General features: G+C 33.2%; 1 protein-coding gene across 1 annotated transcript in view; it reads left to right on the plus strand.

The window, feature by feature from the left end:
- LOC136850833 (uncharacterized) overlaps positions 1–16,144 on the plus strand; it is a 141,048-nt gene extending 124,904 nt beyond the window's left edge. The window contains exons 5-8 of the mRNA XM_067124855.1: positions 10,870–11,012; positions 12,629–12,712; positions 13,568–13,706; positions 15,936–16,144. Of these exons, the coding sequence (XP_066980956.1) occupies positions 10,870–11,012; positions 12,629–12,712; positions 13,568–13,706; positions 15,936–16,015 (446 nt within the window). The 3' untranslated portion in view covers positions 16,016–16,144. The remainder of the gene's footprint in view (positions 1–10,869; positions 11,013–12,628; positions 12,713–13,567; positions 13,707–15,935) is intronic.
- Positions 16,145–16,845: the final 701 nt, after the last annotated feature.

Raw genomic sequence — 16,845 nt, forward strand, 5'->3', positions numbered from 1 at the left:
CCTGGAGGTATAACAGTGCGTTCGACATAGACGACAGACCAGGGAAATTTTTTGTGCAGAGTTTCATCACCAATTCAGTGTTTATATCTGTCACTAATCTCGCTGCAAAAGTGTTGTTTACATGCCCGTTCTATAAACCTGTTTCCTTTCGTCCAACCGTTATTCGTGTTACGAAGAATTGGCGTCCCTCTGCTTCCGGATGTAAACACTGGGGAATTCCAGGGCCCATTTTCAATAGAAAAACGAATTTATCTCTGTTACTGTGAGCGCTTTTAGCCAGCGCGCTCACTTATGCAATTATCAAAATTGGTTTGTTTGTCCTTCACCTGCCAAGAACAGTTCTAGTTCTCGTGCTGCCTATCTGATTGTTATGGCACGAGACTCGCCACTTTCAACATATATTTTTTTTTTTCCAATTATGTTGCCAGATAAGAGTATGTTTCAATAGGCCCTTTTTTTTTGTTTGTTTGAAAACAGATGATGGTCTTTTTGGGAGTTTTATTTCATGCATATGGTACTTATACGTTCACAGATATACATATACTATACAGCTTTACATGGGAAATGGGAACCTATATGAAATAAAGTATCATCCATAATGATAATACAATACATTACAGTTACAAGTGTTTTATTATATTAAAATCAGTCCACAGGTATCTAGGTCTGTCCTATGCAGACTTTAAAATCAATGAGATTATTTCTGATCATTAAGAGATCTTCCAAGTTACTAAATTAAGTCAATGATAAAACATTATTTTTCAGCTAATTTGCTTACACATTAAATCTTTTATTCCATTTTTCCCAATCCGTAATCATTCCTATTGATTGTATATATATATATATATATATATATATATATATATATATATATATATATATATATATATATATATATATATATACTGTATATATATATATACATATATACATACATACATACATACATACATATAATACATATAATCAAAATAACTGTCTTTTCAATTAGTACAAACATATATATATATATATATATATATATATATATATATATATATATATATATATATATATATATATATATAATACATATAATCATAAAATAACTGGCCTTTCAATTATACAAACAATTGTCATTCATTGTCACAAAACACCACACGTTTGCACACATTATATATATATATATATATATATATATATATATATATATATATATATATATATATATATATATATATATATATATATATATATATATATATATATATATATATGTATATATATATATATATATATATATATATATGTGTATGTGTGTGTGTGTGTGTGTGTGTGTGTACAGAGCAGTTACTACACGAATATGTGTTCCTCATTACCGGTCTTGTATATTTCTAGCGGCTCTCATTCCTTCCCCCTAATTGACCGAGGACAGCAACCGCCTGAAACAGGGTCCATGACGTTTGCCCGGTCAGGGTTCCTTGATTTCCGGATTATCTCATGGAATGCCCACGAATCGAGTTTGGAAACTACAAGGCAGATTGGTCCCGAAAGTTAGCCTCTGCCCAATGAAATCTGTGGCACCGACAGAAGTCAAGATGAAAAAAGAAAAAGGAAAAAAGCAGAGTCTGGTGGGCTGCGTTCCAGACAGAACCTCAGAAATCAGAAAGGAATTATTTGAGCAGGGTATATATTATTTCAAGTATTGGCTTTCCAGGCTTATTGTAAACACTATAAAAAATGCATAAAAATGAGTCTTCTGTACAAGAAGAATTTGAAAATTAGTCCTCTATACAAGAGGAATTTATTAGTGTAATCAAACTCTGAAAAATCCTAAAAATATTTGAACAAAAGACTGTCAATTCTTTTTATAAAAAGATCCTATACTTCTCTGATATACACTTTTCCGTATCAATTTTATAAATTCTTATCTATACAAGTAGGTCTGTATGTGTAAAAGGGAAAATACTCACTGCATAATCAAATCGTCACATCAACTTGATAATTTCATACCTTGAAATCATAACAGATTCTATAATACAGCAAAACCTATATACAGGATCTACGTAACCCTACACATCCCGCAATAAATGCGGAATCACAGTAGGTATTGCTATGCTTGTAATGCAGATCGCACGTATAAAAATGGCGCTCTCTCTCTCTCTCTCTCTCTCTCTCTCTCTCTCTCTCTCTCTCTCTCTCTCTCTCTCTCTCTCTCTCTCTCTCAGGTAATTACATAATGAGATTTGAAACTTTCGGTGTCAGTCTAGTCACTTTCCTGCCTAGGGTTTTTCCCCAAAATTATAAGCCCTGGTTTTGTTTATCTTGGAAACTGTACCCATTTTATTATTTCACTCGGCTCGAACACTATTCTTGTTTGCATGGTATATAAACCATGCAGCTCACTTAGATAAACTTTCTTATTCACAGTAAATGGAAAAAAGGCGATTGAATGAAAGAATGAGTTCCAGCCCTCAAATTGTTTGAACTGGAATCAAAATACTTGGAGTTACAAGCATACAGCATTACTGACCATGTAACGCAGGCTTGATTACAGAAGAGCTGTTACATCCTTGGGATGCCCTGGACATGAATGCTTTCCTGACAGTCAGTTCATTAAGTAGCTACTGGCAAAGCTTCGAGATGCATTGGTGATTCCCTCTCGGCTGCAGCAAGTGTGATTCCCAGACCTATCAGCCATGTTGCTAGACAATCCAAGTGGCTACTCATGCAACCTCACTTCCTCATATTCCATAATATCAATAATCTTCTGAGCAATCAGACCCTTGGTGTCTGACTCATAACAGTTCCTAAATACTCTCCTAGGCTCTACAGGTAGATATAAACACTGGGAATATTCAGGAACTCGGACTTCCCACCTAAATTGCGATTCAAAGGCTCTTGAGTCTGAAGACATTCGAGACTATGAAAACGGCAACATTATGATTGACTTGTCTGAAAAAACTCGTTTTGTTTCATAAAAGCTCAGTATTTTATAAAAAAGAAAAGTTAAAGGACATGTTTAATTAATTCTATTTACATTAATTTTAATTTCAAAGGATTCATAAGCCGAGTAAAATGATTTCCACTTACTTCGAGAGTAGCACAATGCATATTTCAAAAGTGAGAGGCATACAACTCCATATACCCGTTCCGTATTACATAGCAATGGAATCGAAAGGATAAAATCATTCTCCTTTCGCTTCAGATTCAACTTCTAATGCGTGCTAATTTTTCACGACTGAGCCGGATCCTACAACACAAAGTGAAAGAGACTCATCAATATGTAAATCATTTTTGACGTACTTTTTTTTTCCAGATTTCTCGTCGAGGCTAATACGCCTCAATTACCTAAGCGTAATGACCAATCGTTTGTTATCGTTATGTCGAAAACATGAGGGCGACAGTAATTAATCATTCTAATTAGTTCTGAATACCAAGGCCCTTGTGTGCGTTAGCAGCTCATCATCGCTTCGGACCTGGCGCTTCTAAATCAGCGGAGGGTCTGTGGGTGTGAGCAGGAGGTATGGGCGTTGGGGTCAGGGTTGTTGGGGGGACCTTGGCTGTGGAATGTGTTTGCTTATATCATGTTTATAGGACTGATTATAGGCTCATACATTTTACCTTTAATGATATCGGTGCTTGTGGAGACAAATTTACAAGGAATAAGTGGAGCCATTTGTCTCGACTTATCGTTTGTGTCTCAGGCATATATATATATATATATATATATATATATATATATATATATATATATATATATATATATATATATATATATATATATATATGCTAGTAATATATTGTAGGCACGCCGGACTGGGCAATATTGATTGTGGCGTTATAATATTCATGAAGCACATCCCGTCCCATTTAGAATCATTTGCATAATCAGTAAGAAATTTATAAATATGCTATGAGCATTTCTGCAACCTATATATATATATATATATATATATATATATATATATATATATATATATATATATATATATATATATATATATATATATATATATATAAAACTTAATCACGTAAACAATTGTTCTGTGCAATAGTAGAATTACTGAAAGGACCTCATTCAAACTGAATGGTATCTGATGCAGTATTTATTCAGAAAAGTAACTTTTTCTGAATAGATACTCCATCAGATACCATCAAGTTTGAATGAGGTCCTTTTCAATAATAAATATATATATATATATATATATATATATATATATATATATATATATATATATATATATATATATATATATATATATATATATATATATATACATATACATATATAAACAGACAAAGAGATAAAAACATAGAGCAAATCAATTCCTTTCTTGTGCTGTTTTATAAAGAGTGTGCGCCGCTTAGATTGATAACAAGACTCACTTTATTACTCATAAAAGGTCCAGGGTTCAGTCACCGAGCAACAAGCCGGAACGCTGTTGACACACATTCCACCGAATCCGACTGTCCTTCAGCTAATCTAAGCAGTGTATTATGCATCTGGTAGTTAGCTGACTATGGTGGAGAAACGCATTATAAAAGAACTTCATACTTTTTGCAATTTTTTAAAAATGCACCTATATAAACATGACCAAAGCTTGCAGTGCTGTTTATGTGGATATATTCGCAAAAAACCTCGCGCCGAGAGACAGCTTAAGTAAAAATGTGAAGATTCCCCTCGGCTCCCACACCTTAACGCTACTTTTCGCCACCATTCGTCTCTTCCACACGATATTCCAGCGCTTTTTGGACTATGGAGAGAGAGAGAGAGAGAGAGAGAGAGAGAGAGAGAGAGAGAGAGAGAGCTAAGCCGAAAGGCGATTTCCATCGTCTTTTGTCGAATAACTTTTTATCCTCTTGGATTGCAGACATCATCCGATTACTGACAGCCAGCATTCGTTTTTTATATTATTTGTTTGACTTTTGCTTTCCTTGAGGTCGCCTTTATTTTGTTTACAGTGTTGTGAACAGCAGAGCAGCTTCACACGTGTACGCACACACACACATACACACACACACACATATATATATATATATATATATATATATATATATATATATATATATATATATATATATATATATATATATATATATATATATATATATATATATATATATATATATATATATATATATATATATATATATATATATATATACATATATACATATGTATATACACCCACATTAACCTCTTTCTAGCAGTCACTCTCAAGCCTCCTAGTAGTCCTTCCCTTCCAGTACCTTTCATATCCTCTAACTGCTGTTTTCTAGATCTTTCTCTCCTCCATGTTAATATTTAAGCTCTTTTCAACAAATTATCCTCCTTCATTCTCTCCACATGACCATACCATCCGAAAAACACTTATCCATCCTTTCACTTACGCCAGCCATTTTGTCACTGCGCTCATCCACATTTCTTATTTCTTAATCTTACCATTTTCTTATAGTTATTAAACCAAAAGTTTAATAACAGCAGCTTCCATTTTTTCTTTAATAAGCATTTTATATTTATACTTAACTTCAGAATACCTATCTATATATAATATATATATATATATATATATATATATATATATATATATATATATATATATATATATATATATATATATATATATATATATATATATATATATATATATATATATATATATATATATATATATATATTGTGTTCTCCATCCATTAGTTGGCTGTGCGGAGGAAATTTCTTTCCAAAATCCTTTTTGAGCAAGAGCATCTTTTCTCTTGGTACCAAATCCTTAAAGCGAACGCTTGTGTTTTCTGATATTTTTGTAACGTTCTATTGGACGACATCTCTCTCTCTCTCTAGTTGGAATATCTTGCGAGGTCGGGTTTTTCACTCCTACATTTCTCTGTAATTCTCTTGTTTTTAAAACAAAGCGTGATAAAATCTAAGCTTCAAAACGGGAGAGATTCTTGGCTTCAAAAATGTATTGCGCTTCAATAACTCTGCGGATCAAAGTTCTCAATAGCAGTTAAATACAAAAATAAAGACAGGCTTCCCACTACGTTTGGTGTTCTAAAAAAACATAACTCTTACCGAAATACAAATACCGAATAAACACCAAACAGTTACGCCAAGAAATGACTAAAATGATTAGGAAAAAATAAGAACAAAACCCGGAAACAAGAACACAAATTGAAATTAAATCAGATAAGCATTCATTAACTTATTAGGCTGGACTGCTAATGACAATATGCCAATACGTAATACCTAAAGGAAACACGAAGAACATTATTTTTAACACACAGAAAACAGGTTTACTTAAAGAGAGGCAGAGAACAGAAAAAAAAATATATTCATAAAAATTTGTTGAGGAAAGGAACATCGGTAAAGAAATTACCAGCTACCCTTAAAACGAGCAGTATTACCGGCTCTTAGGAACGAGTGAGTCTCAAAATCCATAGCAATAATACTTCAGTTGTGAAGGAACTGAAATCAAAGGACTCTAATAATGAGCAGCTGGACATAGTGACATTGATGTTGAAGGTGACTGCAAAATACTGTCATTCTAAATATCACTTATTTAGATCAAAGGAAACCATCACCTAGAGACCTTTTTCCAGCGGGATAAATATTCTGGAAGGCTACCGACATCCAGGCTGGAGAATAATAATACACCATAGGCAAAGCAAAAGACCTGAAGCTCGCACACTAATCACCTAATCATTGTAAAAAAAAAAAAAACCTTATGGCCATATACAAAAATAGCAGAGAGAACTGTTTACGATTTATCCATATTTTTGAGGATACATACACATATACACACACACACACATATATATATATATATATATATATATATATATATATATATATATATATATATATTATATATGTAATTGTGTGAGTATGTGTACATGTGTGTTTGTTTTTTTAACACTAGGTTATATATTATGACACACCAGAGTAAAATTCTTTAGCCACGTTTAAAAAAACTTTGTTCCGTCAAGGACATTTTCATTATCTACAATGACTAATGTTCACTCAAGGACGATATATTTGGGGCTCCTTGCAATATGCAGATAGGTCTTTAAATTACAAAATCTCGTCTCTGAACCAGAGGAGAGGGGAGGAGGGGGGAAGGGGGGGCCAAATCCCCGAGGGCCACAGGCAGAAGGGGATTTGCTGCCGCCTGGGAAAGCGATGAGAGAAAATGGAATGTCCTGGACTCATTACCGGGAATTTACGATAGCCGGAGTCAGAAAAAACGGGCTCTGTAATGCTGGAAGGCCGCATTAAATACGGGTCGCTGGCCGTTAGGCCCCGTATCACAGTGTGTACTGATGAAATTAGCGAGGTCATTACGAGCCTTAAGGAAACAGCGCGCTAGACGAATGTTATGACTCCAGACACCAGAGGGGCAACAGGAGACCCGATTCAATGAGTGTCCTCCGCCTCCGCCGACTCCCCCGAAAAAGACGCTTCAAAAGACGTCCAAACGCCTTCCTGAGTAGGGAACGGCATTTAAAAGAATTCCTCTCAGACGTTAAACGGCGAACTTTGCTTATAATGCCAGGTCGGGGTGTAGGGTAGGATTTTTTCTGCAAAAGAATGGTGTACCCTGAGCACATAACTTGAGTGGCGTGTCTGTATCGTAAGGTGCTCGGCTGTACAAACAAGTTTCTTCGGCGCAATCGAGTTTTCTGTATGAGCCGCGGCCCACATGAAGCTTTCGGCTACGGCCCGGTGGTGGCCTGTCCTAGAGCGATGCCAGATGCACGAATATGGCTAACTTTAACTTAAAATAAAATATAAACTACTAAGGCTACAGGGCTACAATTTGGTATGTTTGATGATTGGAGGGTGGATGATCAACATCCAATTTGCAGCCCTCTAGCCTCAGTGGTTTTTAAGATCTGAGGGCGGACAGAAAAATTGCGGAGGGACAGATAAAGTCATCTCAATAATTTTCCTTTACAGAAAACAAAAAGGTAAAGCAAATTATACCAAGGTCAGCTTAATAATGTCCCATTCAGACTGAGGGAAGTTCTCAAGCCTACCAACATACAAAGTTATGGTTATGCGTTTATTGAATCAATTTGGTGTATATATCTTATGCTTTCTTCCATTTATTCCTGCTAGCCCCAAATGGAGCCAACCTTCTCTCCAGAAGATTTCTGGGATGAGATTGCTAACCCAACGTCTTCCTTTCTACTGGTAGCGACACACCACAGTCGCTAACATCCAAGTACCTAATTCACTTCAAGGTTAACATACACATTGGATTTTGACAGACTATGCCTGAATCCCCTCTGTCATAGTTGGATATTAAAAGCTATTCTTCTCACTGGGAATATATACATATATACATATACATATATATGTGTGTGCGTGCGGGTGTGTATATGTATACATACAAACATACATATACACACACATCTACAGTATATATATAAATATATATTTATGTACATATATGTGTATATAAAATATATATATATATATATATATATATATATATATATATATATATATATATATATATATATATATATTATACACATACATACATACACACACACACATATCACTTGTCACATAGCCATCAATGTTGAGAGAGATATGACCCGGAAAATAGTATAACTTCATCAGCACAAATAAATAGAAATGGAAAAAAAAGTGGGAGAACGTAAAAAAAAAAAAAAAAAAAAAAGAAACAGAATCCTTATCTGTTTTGACAGGCAAAGATTGCAGTGATTTGTGGAGGGATCGTCTGGACAAAATATATCTGGACAGGGTCGAAGCCATCGAATACAAATTTGCTCATTTCTCCCGAGTTTCTTTCGGAGTCTACCAGTTTAAAGATTTCTATTGAGGCCGAGGTTCCCTCTTTTATGGAATGGAGTGGGAGGGGGACAACAGGAGAAAAATGGTCGCCTATTGTGGAGGGTTATTTATGTAGGGTATCCAACTGAATACACAAAAATGTGTCAGATTTCAAGATTCGTTTAAGTTTAGAGGAAGGTAAAATCAAGGTTTTAACTACAGGGCATTGTTTATATGTATATCATTATTATTATTATTATTATTATTATTATTATTATTATTATTATTATTATTATTATTATTATTATTATTATTATATTATTATTATTATATTATTATTATTATTATTATTATATATGTGTGTGTGCATATATATATATATATATATATATATATATATATATATATATATATATATATATATATATATATATATATATATATATATATATATATGTGTGTATATATAAATATATGTATATGTATATATATATATATATATATATATATATAAATAAATTATATATATATATATATTTATATATATATATATATATATATATATATATATGTGTGCATTTGTGTGTTTATAAGGTGATCTAAATCGAATAACTTTATGCTTATTTTTGACAAAAGTTTTTCCTTGTTCAGTACCTAGTTCATATAAAATGCATCCACATACAATTGTGCACAAACAACGCAGAAATATATAACACTGTAACGTCTTCCTAGTGCTTTTATCGCTAAAAAAAAAAAAAAAGTATATTGCACCTCAACTCTACTGAATCTGAAAGACCAAATTCAACGGAGTAGTAGAAATAATGCATCAGTCCCTTTATTATTACGAGAATTACGTAATGGCAAATAACATCAAATTAACGACCAAAATTGTAGTAAATATTTTGCACCATTGCATTATGAATTATAAATTATGAATATTCAGCTGTGTTTATAATATGCAAGAATTAATTCAATTCTGTTTTTCAATGACAAATTTGAATTGCTAATTCACTCGTTCAATTAAAGTCTCCAGCGAAACTTAAATTTTTTTTGCTCCAGTATAATTTATCATTATTTTATATACATGCATAAATACAGTTATGACACCAGTAGGCCATCTTCCACGTGAAAAGATGGTTTAAGAGGGAAGGAAAGTAATATTAGTAACTGCTGTTGAATTAAGGATGGACCCTATTGCACCTTCAATCTGCAAAACCTACATAACATCAACCCAGTCAATCCGAAACTGACTTGTTACCCCTGTACAGGATAAGGATACTTCTTGGAAACAATTATATTACTGATTCTAACCAGTAACTTTTTAGTTAGGGTTTCTAACCAGTAGCTTTTTGGGTTAGGGTTTCTAACCAATAACTTTTTGGGTTTGGGTTTCTAACCAATAACTTTTTGGGTTAGGGTTTCTAGCCAATAACTTTTTGGTTTAGGGTTTCTAACCAATAACTTTTTGGGTCAGGGTTTCTAACCAATAACTTTTTGGGTTAGGGTTTTTAACCAATAACTTTTTGGGTTAGGGTTTCTAACCAGTAACTTTTTGGTTTAGGGTTTCTAACCAATAACTTTTTTTGGTTATGGTTTCTAACCAGTAACATTTTGGGTTAGGGTTTCTAACCAGTAACATTTTGGTTTAGGTTTTCTAACCAATAACTTTTAGGGTTAGGTTTAAGGTGACAGTGATTTTATCCATTCGGTCATCAAATGGTTCATTACCAGCGTATCGAAGCCCACTTTCACACCATATTTTGATAGAATGTCCCTTTCCCTTAGACGGTTCGGCTCCAAAAGGTGTTAGTTTTCCAGTCGTTTGGGATGAGGCTGTAAACTTCACGCCTTTCCAAGCTACAATAATGTTACTACACAATGCACATAAATCGGTACCTCTCGGTCGGATATCAAATTCGGTTCTCTTTGACAAGTTAGATAAAATAATAACACTTAGCCTTAGGATCCCCAACTAATATTAATATAGAACTATCATAATACCTTACAGGTTCTTCCCATGACGGGATTCTTTACTGGAACTCTGTACCATCTTTAAATCTTCTTCCTCTCTCTCCCTGCAACAGATGAGCCGCTATCATCCCCGGTCATAACTGGCGCCAAGGAGGTGTACGAGTCCTCGGATATGGTGCATCTCAAGTGTCAGCCGGAGAAATCTCCTGTGTCAGGGCCATCCCCAACTCTTACTTGGTATTTACAGGGCAGACCGGTAAGTCTCTTGATTGTTCTCAGTGTTTACGCTTTTTATTTATTCTTAATTATAAGATTTTTTGAGTCATATAGATATTCTACTTTCGCCACTTCAGGCGTTGTTGGCTAGACGAACTTTATATTTAATGCAAGAGAAAATTATATCAGGATTATGTATGTAATGCAAGAGAAAATTATATCAGGATTATGTATGTAATGCAAGAGAAAATTATATCAGGATTTTATTTTTATTCTTGTCTATACGGTTTTTAGTGTGTGTGTTATATAGATATTCTACTTTCGCCACTTCAGTCATTGTTGGCTAGACGAACTTTATATATAATGCATGAGAAAATGATATCAGAATTAATAAAAATGGTTAATTAAATACGAATAACAAAATTTACATCAGGAAATCACTACTAATTCACTAACAGTATATAATCGTGAAGACTTTCTAATGAGAAATATCTGAAAAAGGTGAGCCACGCAAAAACTGTGGCAAGGAAGGGTGAAGAGTAAAAAAGCCAAAGATGAAATGTACGAAGGGATTGTTGAACAGAATTTTCATCTGGCGTTCAGTAACTAATGTATAAATGTAGCAGTGATCGATGGATACGTGTGCGTGTGTGTGTGTGTGTGTGTGTGTATGTATGTATGTATGTGTATATATATATATATATATATATATATATATATATATATATATATATATATATATATATATATATATATATATATATATATATATATATATATATATATATATATATATATATATATATATTCAGTAACTTTCTCCTCTCTTCTCCCATACGGAAAAAGACACCCATACTTGATTAATCTTTGAAAATCTGTTCTGTGAAGCGTATTTAAACTTAAGATTTCTTCTGCAGTATATGTGAAAAAGAACTGGATAATCATCATGTTTATTTTTACCACACAATGTCCACACATGTTTGAGAAACGGTATCTTCACTTCCCTTTCATTATCTGTTTCAAAGAAGATAGACATTTATAGCTATAGAAAAACTAGACATATTATTGCATTAATGGCAGTAATTAAGTTCAATACCTACAATGAACCAACTTTTCACTAAATATTCCACAGCAGAAAATCCTTTAGCTAAGATTGAAATAATGTCAGAAATTTTTGCAGTTTCATCCAAGAATGAGTTGTCAATATTATCATACAGTGATCAATCGATGGATACCAAAAACTGTTTTGAAACTTTAGTGATACACATTATTTTGTAAAGAAACAAGAATATTTTCTGCGTATGCAATTTCTTCATTTGCGTGATCTCTCTCTCTCTCTCTCTCTCTCTCTCTCTCTCTCTCTCTCTCTCTCTCTCTCTCTCTCTCTCTCTCTCATACGAAAAATTCTTTTAGGACATTGAAGATACATCTTATTCAGCCTTTATGCACGTGATCTCTCTCTCTCTCTCTCTCTCTCTCTCTCTCTCTCTCTCTCTCTCTCATTTGCCACGAATAACTGTTTTGAAAGTTCAGTAACCCACCACAGTCATGTAAATAAACCTTTAGAGCTCTCTCTCTCTCTCTCTCTCTCTCTCTCTCTCTCTCTCTCTCTCTCTCTGTATATCACTAATTCTACTTCTGTTTACTGCGAAACAGGCCCGTCGAGAGTACGTCTCACCATACAGAGAAGAACCTTATTCAGAGCCGACAGGCATAGCGCTCAAAATTTCAGCCAACGAGGTAAGCGGCCTATTATCCGGCATAATTGCCCTAAGATGATTACCATGTACGGCATTAGACTACGATTTAGTTACTCCATTTGCATGGCTTAGTACTTATCCCTATATCACCACAGCATTATTTCTAATAGACGTGTTTGAAAGTACTCATTATAGAGTAACAGACACAGGTATGTGTATATATGTATATATATATATATATATATATATATATATATATATATATATATATATATATATATATATATATATATATATATATATATATATATATATATATATAAATATATATATATATATATATATATATATATATATATATATATATATATATATATATATATATATATATATACACACACACATTCGTATTTAATTTTGTACTCTTAACGTGTTTCCGTACTTACTTCACCGTCCATCTAAAGAGAAGAAAACCTTAGTGTCGTTCTCTTTAAATATGTAGAACCCACTGACTATGAGTGCATGTGTGCCTTTGATTTCAATCATTAACATCACCAATAATTTTCCGACTACAACGAGACTTGCATGGCTGGTTGAGAAAGTGCTTGATATTTTTGTACGATGTTTATCTTGATTGGAATTCAACACTTACTTCCAGCAAAAAAATAAAAATAAATAAAAACACATACACACACACACAAGAAAAAAACAGAGCATGTTAAAAAAAAAACTGCAAAAAAATAAAAATAAAAAATAAAGCATGTTAAAAAAAAAAAAAAACCTGCAAAACACTGAAAGACCCAGGCAACCTTTTGCAAAAACATCCAAATACCTCCGACGAGCCAAAACACAAACACGGGATATCTGAGTCGTGTCTTTTATTTCCATTTTTCAGATGTCCACGTACGGCAGCAGCAACATTGTCGAAGTGGTCTGTCTGTTAAATCTGGGCACCTTCGAAAAGCGAGCGACAAAACGCATTCGGCTGAGAATCAGGCATTCGTCGTATTTCTCCACCTACTTTTCTGGCACTGGTAAGTATCAGGAATAATTAAAAAAAAAAAAAGTCATTAGTAAGATATTCTTTTTTTATTTTTATTGCTAGTTCATTCATAGGCCAACGTAATAGCTGTATTTCTGGTCTGGTAAGTATCAGGAATAACTAAAAAAAAAAAAAAAGAAAGTCATTAGTAAGATATTCTTTTTTATTTTTATTGCTAGTTCATTCATAGGCCACCGTAATAACTGTATTTCTGGTTTGGTAAGTATCAGGAATAGTGGAAAAGGAAAGTCGTTAGTAAGATATTCGTTTACCTTTTTTTATTTTTATTGCTAGTTGATTCATAGGCCATCGTAATAACTGTATTTCTGGTTTGATTCAGGAATTCGTTAGTTATTTTTATTTTTTATTGCTAATTGATTCATAGGCCATCGTAATAACTGTATTTCTGGTTTCATTTGCATTTTTTATTTTTATTGCTAGTTGATTCATAGGCCATCGTAATAACTGTATTTCTGGTTTTATTTACATCTGTTATATTTACATGTTCATGTTTGCTCCTCAAACTTCTTTTGAACTTCAAAAGAAGTTTGAGGGCAACATTAACATAAACATGTACAGTAAATATAAGAGATTCAAAAGAACCAGATATACAATTATTATGGTCTATGAATGGACTAGCAATAAAAAAAAAAAAAAGGAAACGTAATTTACGTGTAATCATTTTGGATTAATACTGTCACAGAACCTCTTCTTTGCAAAGTTAAGTTATTCTAATTTCCTTCTTTGCCCTGAGCTTGTGCAACGTAAAATCGCTCTTATGTTGCTAACATAATCATTCCTGCACGACAAAGACTATGCCTTGTTATGTATTCGAAGAACATTTTTTTTTTAAATTGAATTCATTATTTTTGAAAAGAAAGCTCCTGCATCGAATAAGGAATAAAACAGCATGAATTTCCATTTCAACAACGCTTACACTTCTGAGACTATTATTCTTATGAAAAACGTAGTTACATTACTTACGATGTACTGTAAAGCTGGTAGATTGAATATTTGGCTTTAGTAACCAAATTTTTCGGGGAATGCGCGGATTAACTTTACAAAAAAAGTGAAGAGGAATAAAGTACAGATATGAAAGTATCTAGCCTAAGAATAGAGGGACCGTCAATAAATAAAAAAAAAGGCTTTCATTATTCCGTGTTCACTTTTTAATGAACGCCTATTGTTTCCAGACGCCATTACGCCCCTGAGAAACGTCATCAACGAATTAACAGTTTGTTTTGAACGCATAAAACATTTCATTAGTTATTGTCAAACGTCATTCCAGGCTTTTGTTGGGCCTCGTGTGTTTTGTAAACAACGTCTACTTTAGTATAAGCTTATAATGCGTATTGTCAATTGCAAGAGTCATAAATTACAAAGTTTTTTCCCCTCAGATAATGATCCTGTGTATTTATAGCCACAGTCCAGTGCATGTGTAATCACTGTTTATGAAATTCTGAGCCTTGTCAAATGGCGTGCTATATATGCTTTTTACATTTTTCTCTCTTTGACGAAATATTAAATTCTTTTGAAATTCATGGTGCACTTATTCTTTTCATAGTTTAGCCTCACTGAACTACCATTATTTTATATAGCGATTCCCCACAACGAGGTAAAATAACTCAGTAAAATTACTCATTTAAATACACATGTTATTTTTATAGTATTTAAAAATGTTGTGTTATTTCATCGCTGCGTAAGAAAAAAATATATTATTTCTCGCAAAATATTGTAATATTGCACCATAGTCAATACCTATTTAGAAACTAATTCTATAAAAATAAGATATTTAGATTTATAATCATGTGCATCATAAGTGCGTGAATATGAATTACCAAAAAGCTCACTCATGCGCACAAGTTTAATTGGGATGAGGTTGCATTTCCTCCCCCTCCCTCACTTCCCCCGGTTGCGACCCACCTCAATCAACAAACTCACTGCTGAGGTCAATTGACGTACCAATCTTTTCCAGGATTCAAACCTGCTTCTTCCAGCCCATATGTATGTACGTATGTATGTATGCATGTATGTGTGTATGTTATATATATATATACACATATATATAATTATATATATTATATAAATATATACGTATATGTACATATATATAAAATTATATATATACATATATATATATATATATATATGTATGTATGTATGTATTGTATACATATACATATATTTATAAACTAATGTCCTACTCATTATTTTCCAACAGGTGCTGAGAAGGGTCCATCAACAATGCATCTGTCCCTTTCACTCGTCCCTTTATTGTTAATGCTGCTACAACAATTCTGATCACAAAAGTGTCCCTCTATCTTCAAGACGTAATCAGAATGATGTTTTAACCCAACTATTCCTTCGGCGGTGCATCGTAAACGAACTTTCACTTTATGTACAAAGAGCGTCTGCTTGATTTAAATTCCCGGACTATCAGAAACATTAGTTGAGGAAATGGATGAAGGCGAAAAGGTGGATTTAATGTCATAGAAAAGTTTTGAAAGGAAAATGGCCATTTATCCGCTTTTAGGCAACAGACTTTTGCTGGAGTGTCTTGAAGTGGGAATGCATTCCCAGGGATCGGGAAGAGTAGTGAATCTCGTGTACATGTTGGAATGCTAGCGGAATATAGCACGGAGTCAAAATAGTTACACTGGAAACTTCCCAGCCTGATAACAGACTGAGTAATGATATTGTAATTGCATCTGAATTAAGAGCAGGAAAGGCAAAATTCTCATTCTTCCAAATTTTCGAAGACTTTTATCTGATACCGATTTAATTTCCTTTGGCAAAGTGATTCTCCAACATTCATCATCTGTTGAACTGGATTTTCGACACTATTTGTGGCTGCCGCCCCCTAATCTGACGCAATGGTCGTGACTACAGCAAAGGTATCCTGTAGGGTACATGCAATCTGACACATTGGTCTGTAAGGTATACAAAGAAATACAGTTATTCTGATATGGTTGTACTAGATTAATTTTGAGGTTCTGTTAATAAATCATTCCTTTATCACTATGTTTAAGCTATATACCACGGACTCAAAACGTGGAAACAACGAAGATTTGGGAGAAATTAGGTCAATTATAGCTTTGATTTGGATTGTTTATGTATACATGTGAACCCTA

Source organism: Macrobrachium rosenbergii, chromosome 22, assembly GCF_040412425.1.
Source record: "Macrobrachium rosenbergii isolate ZJJX-2024 chromosome 22, ASM4041242v1, whole genome shotgun sequence".
Classification (NCBI taxonomy): Eukaryota; Metazoa; Arthropoda; class Malacostraca; order Decapoda; family Palaemonidae; genus Macrobrachium; species Macrobrachium rosenbergii.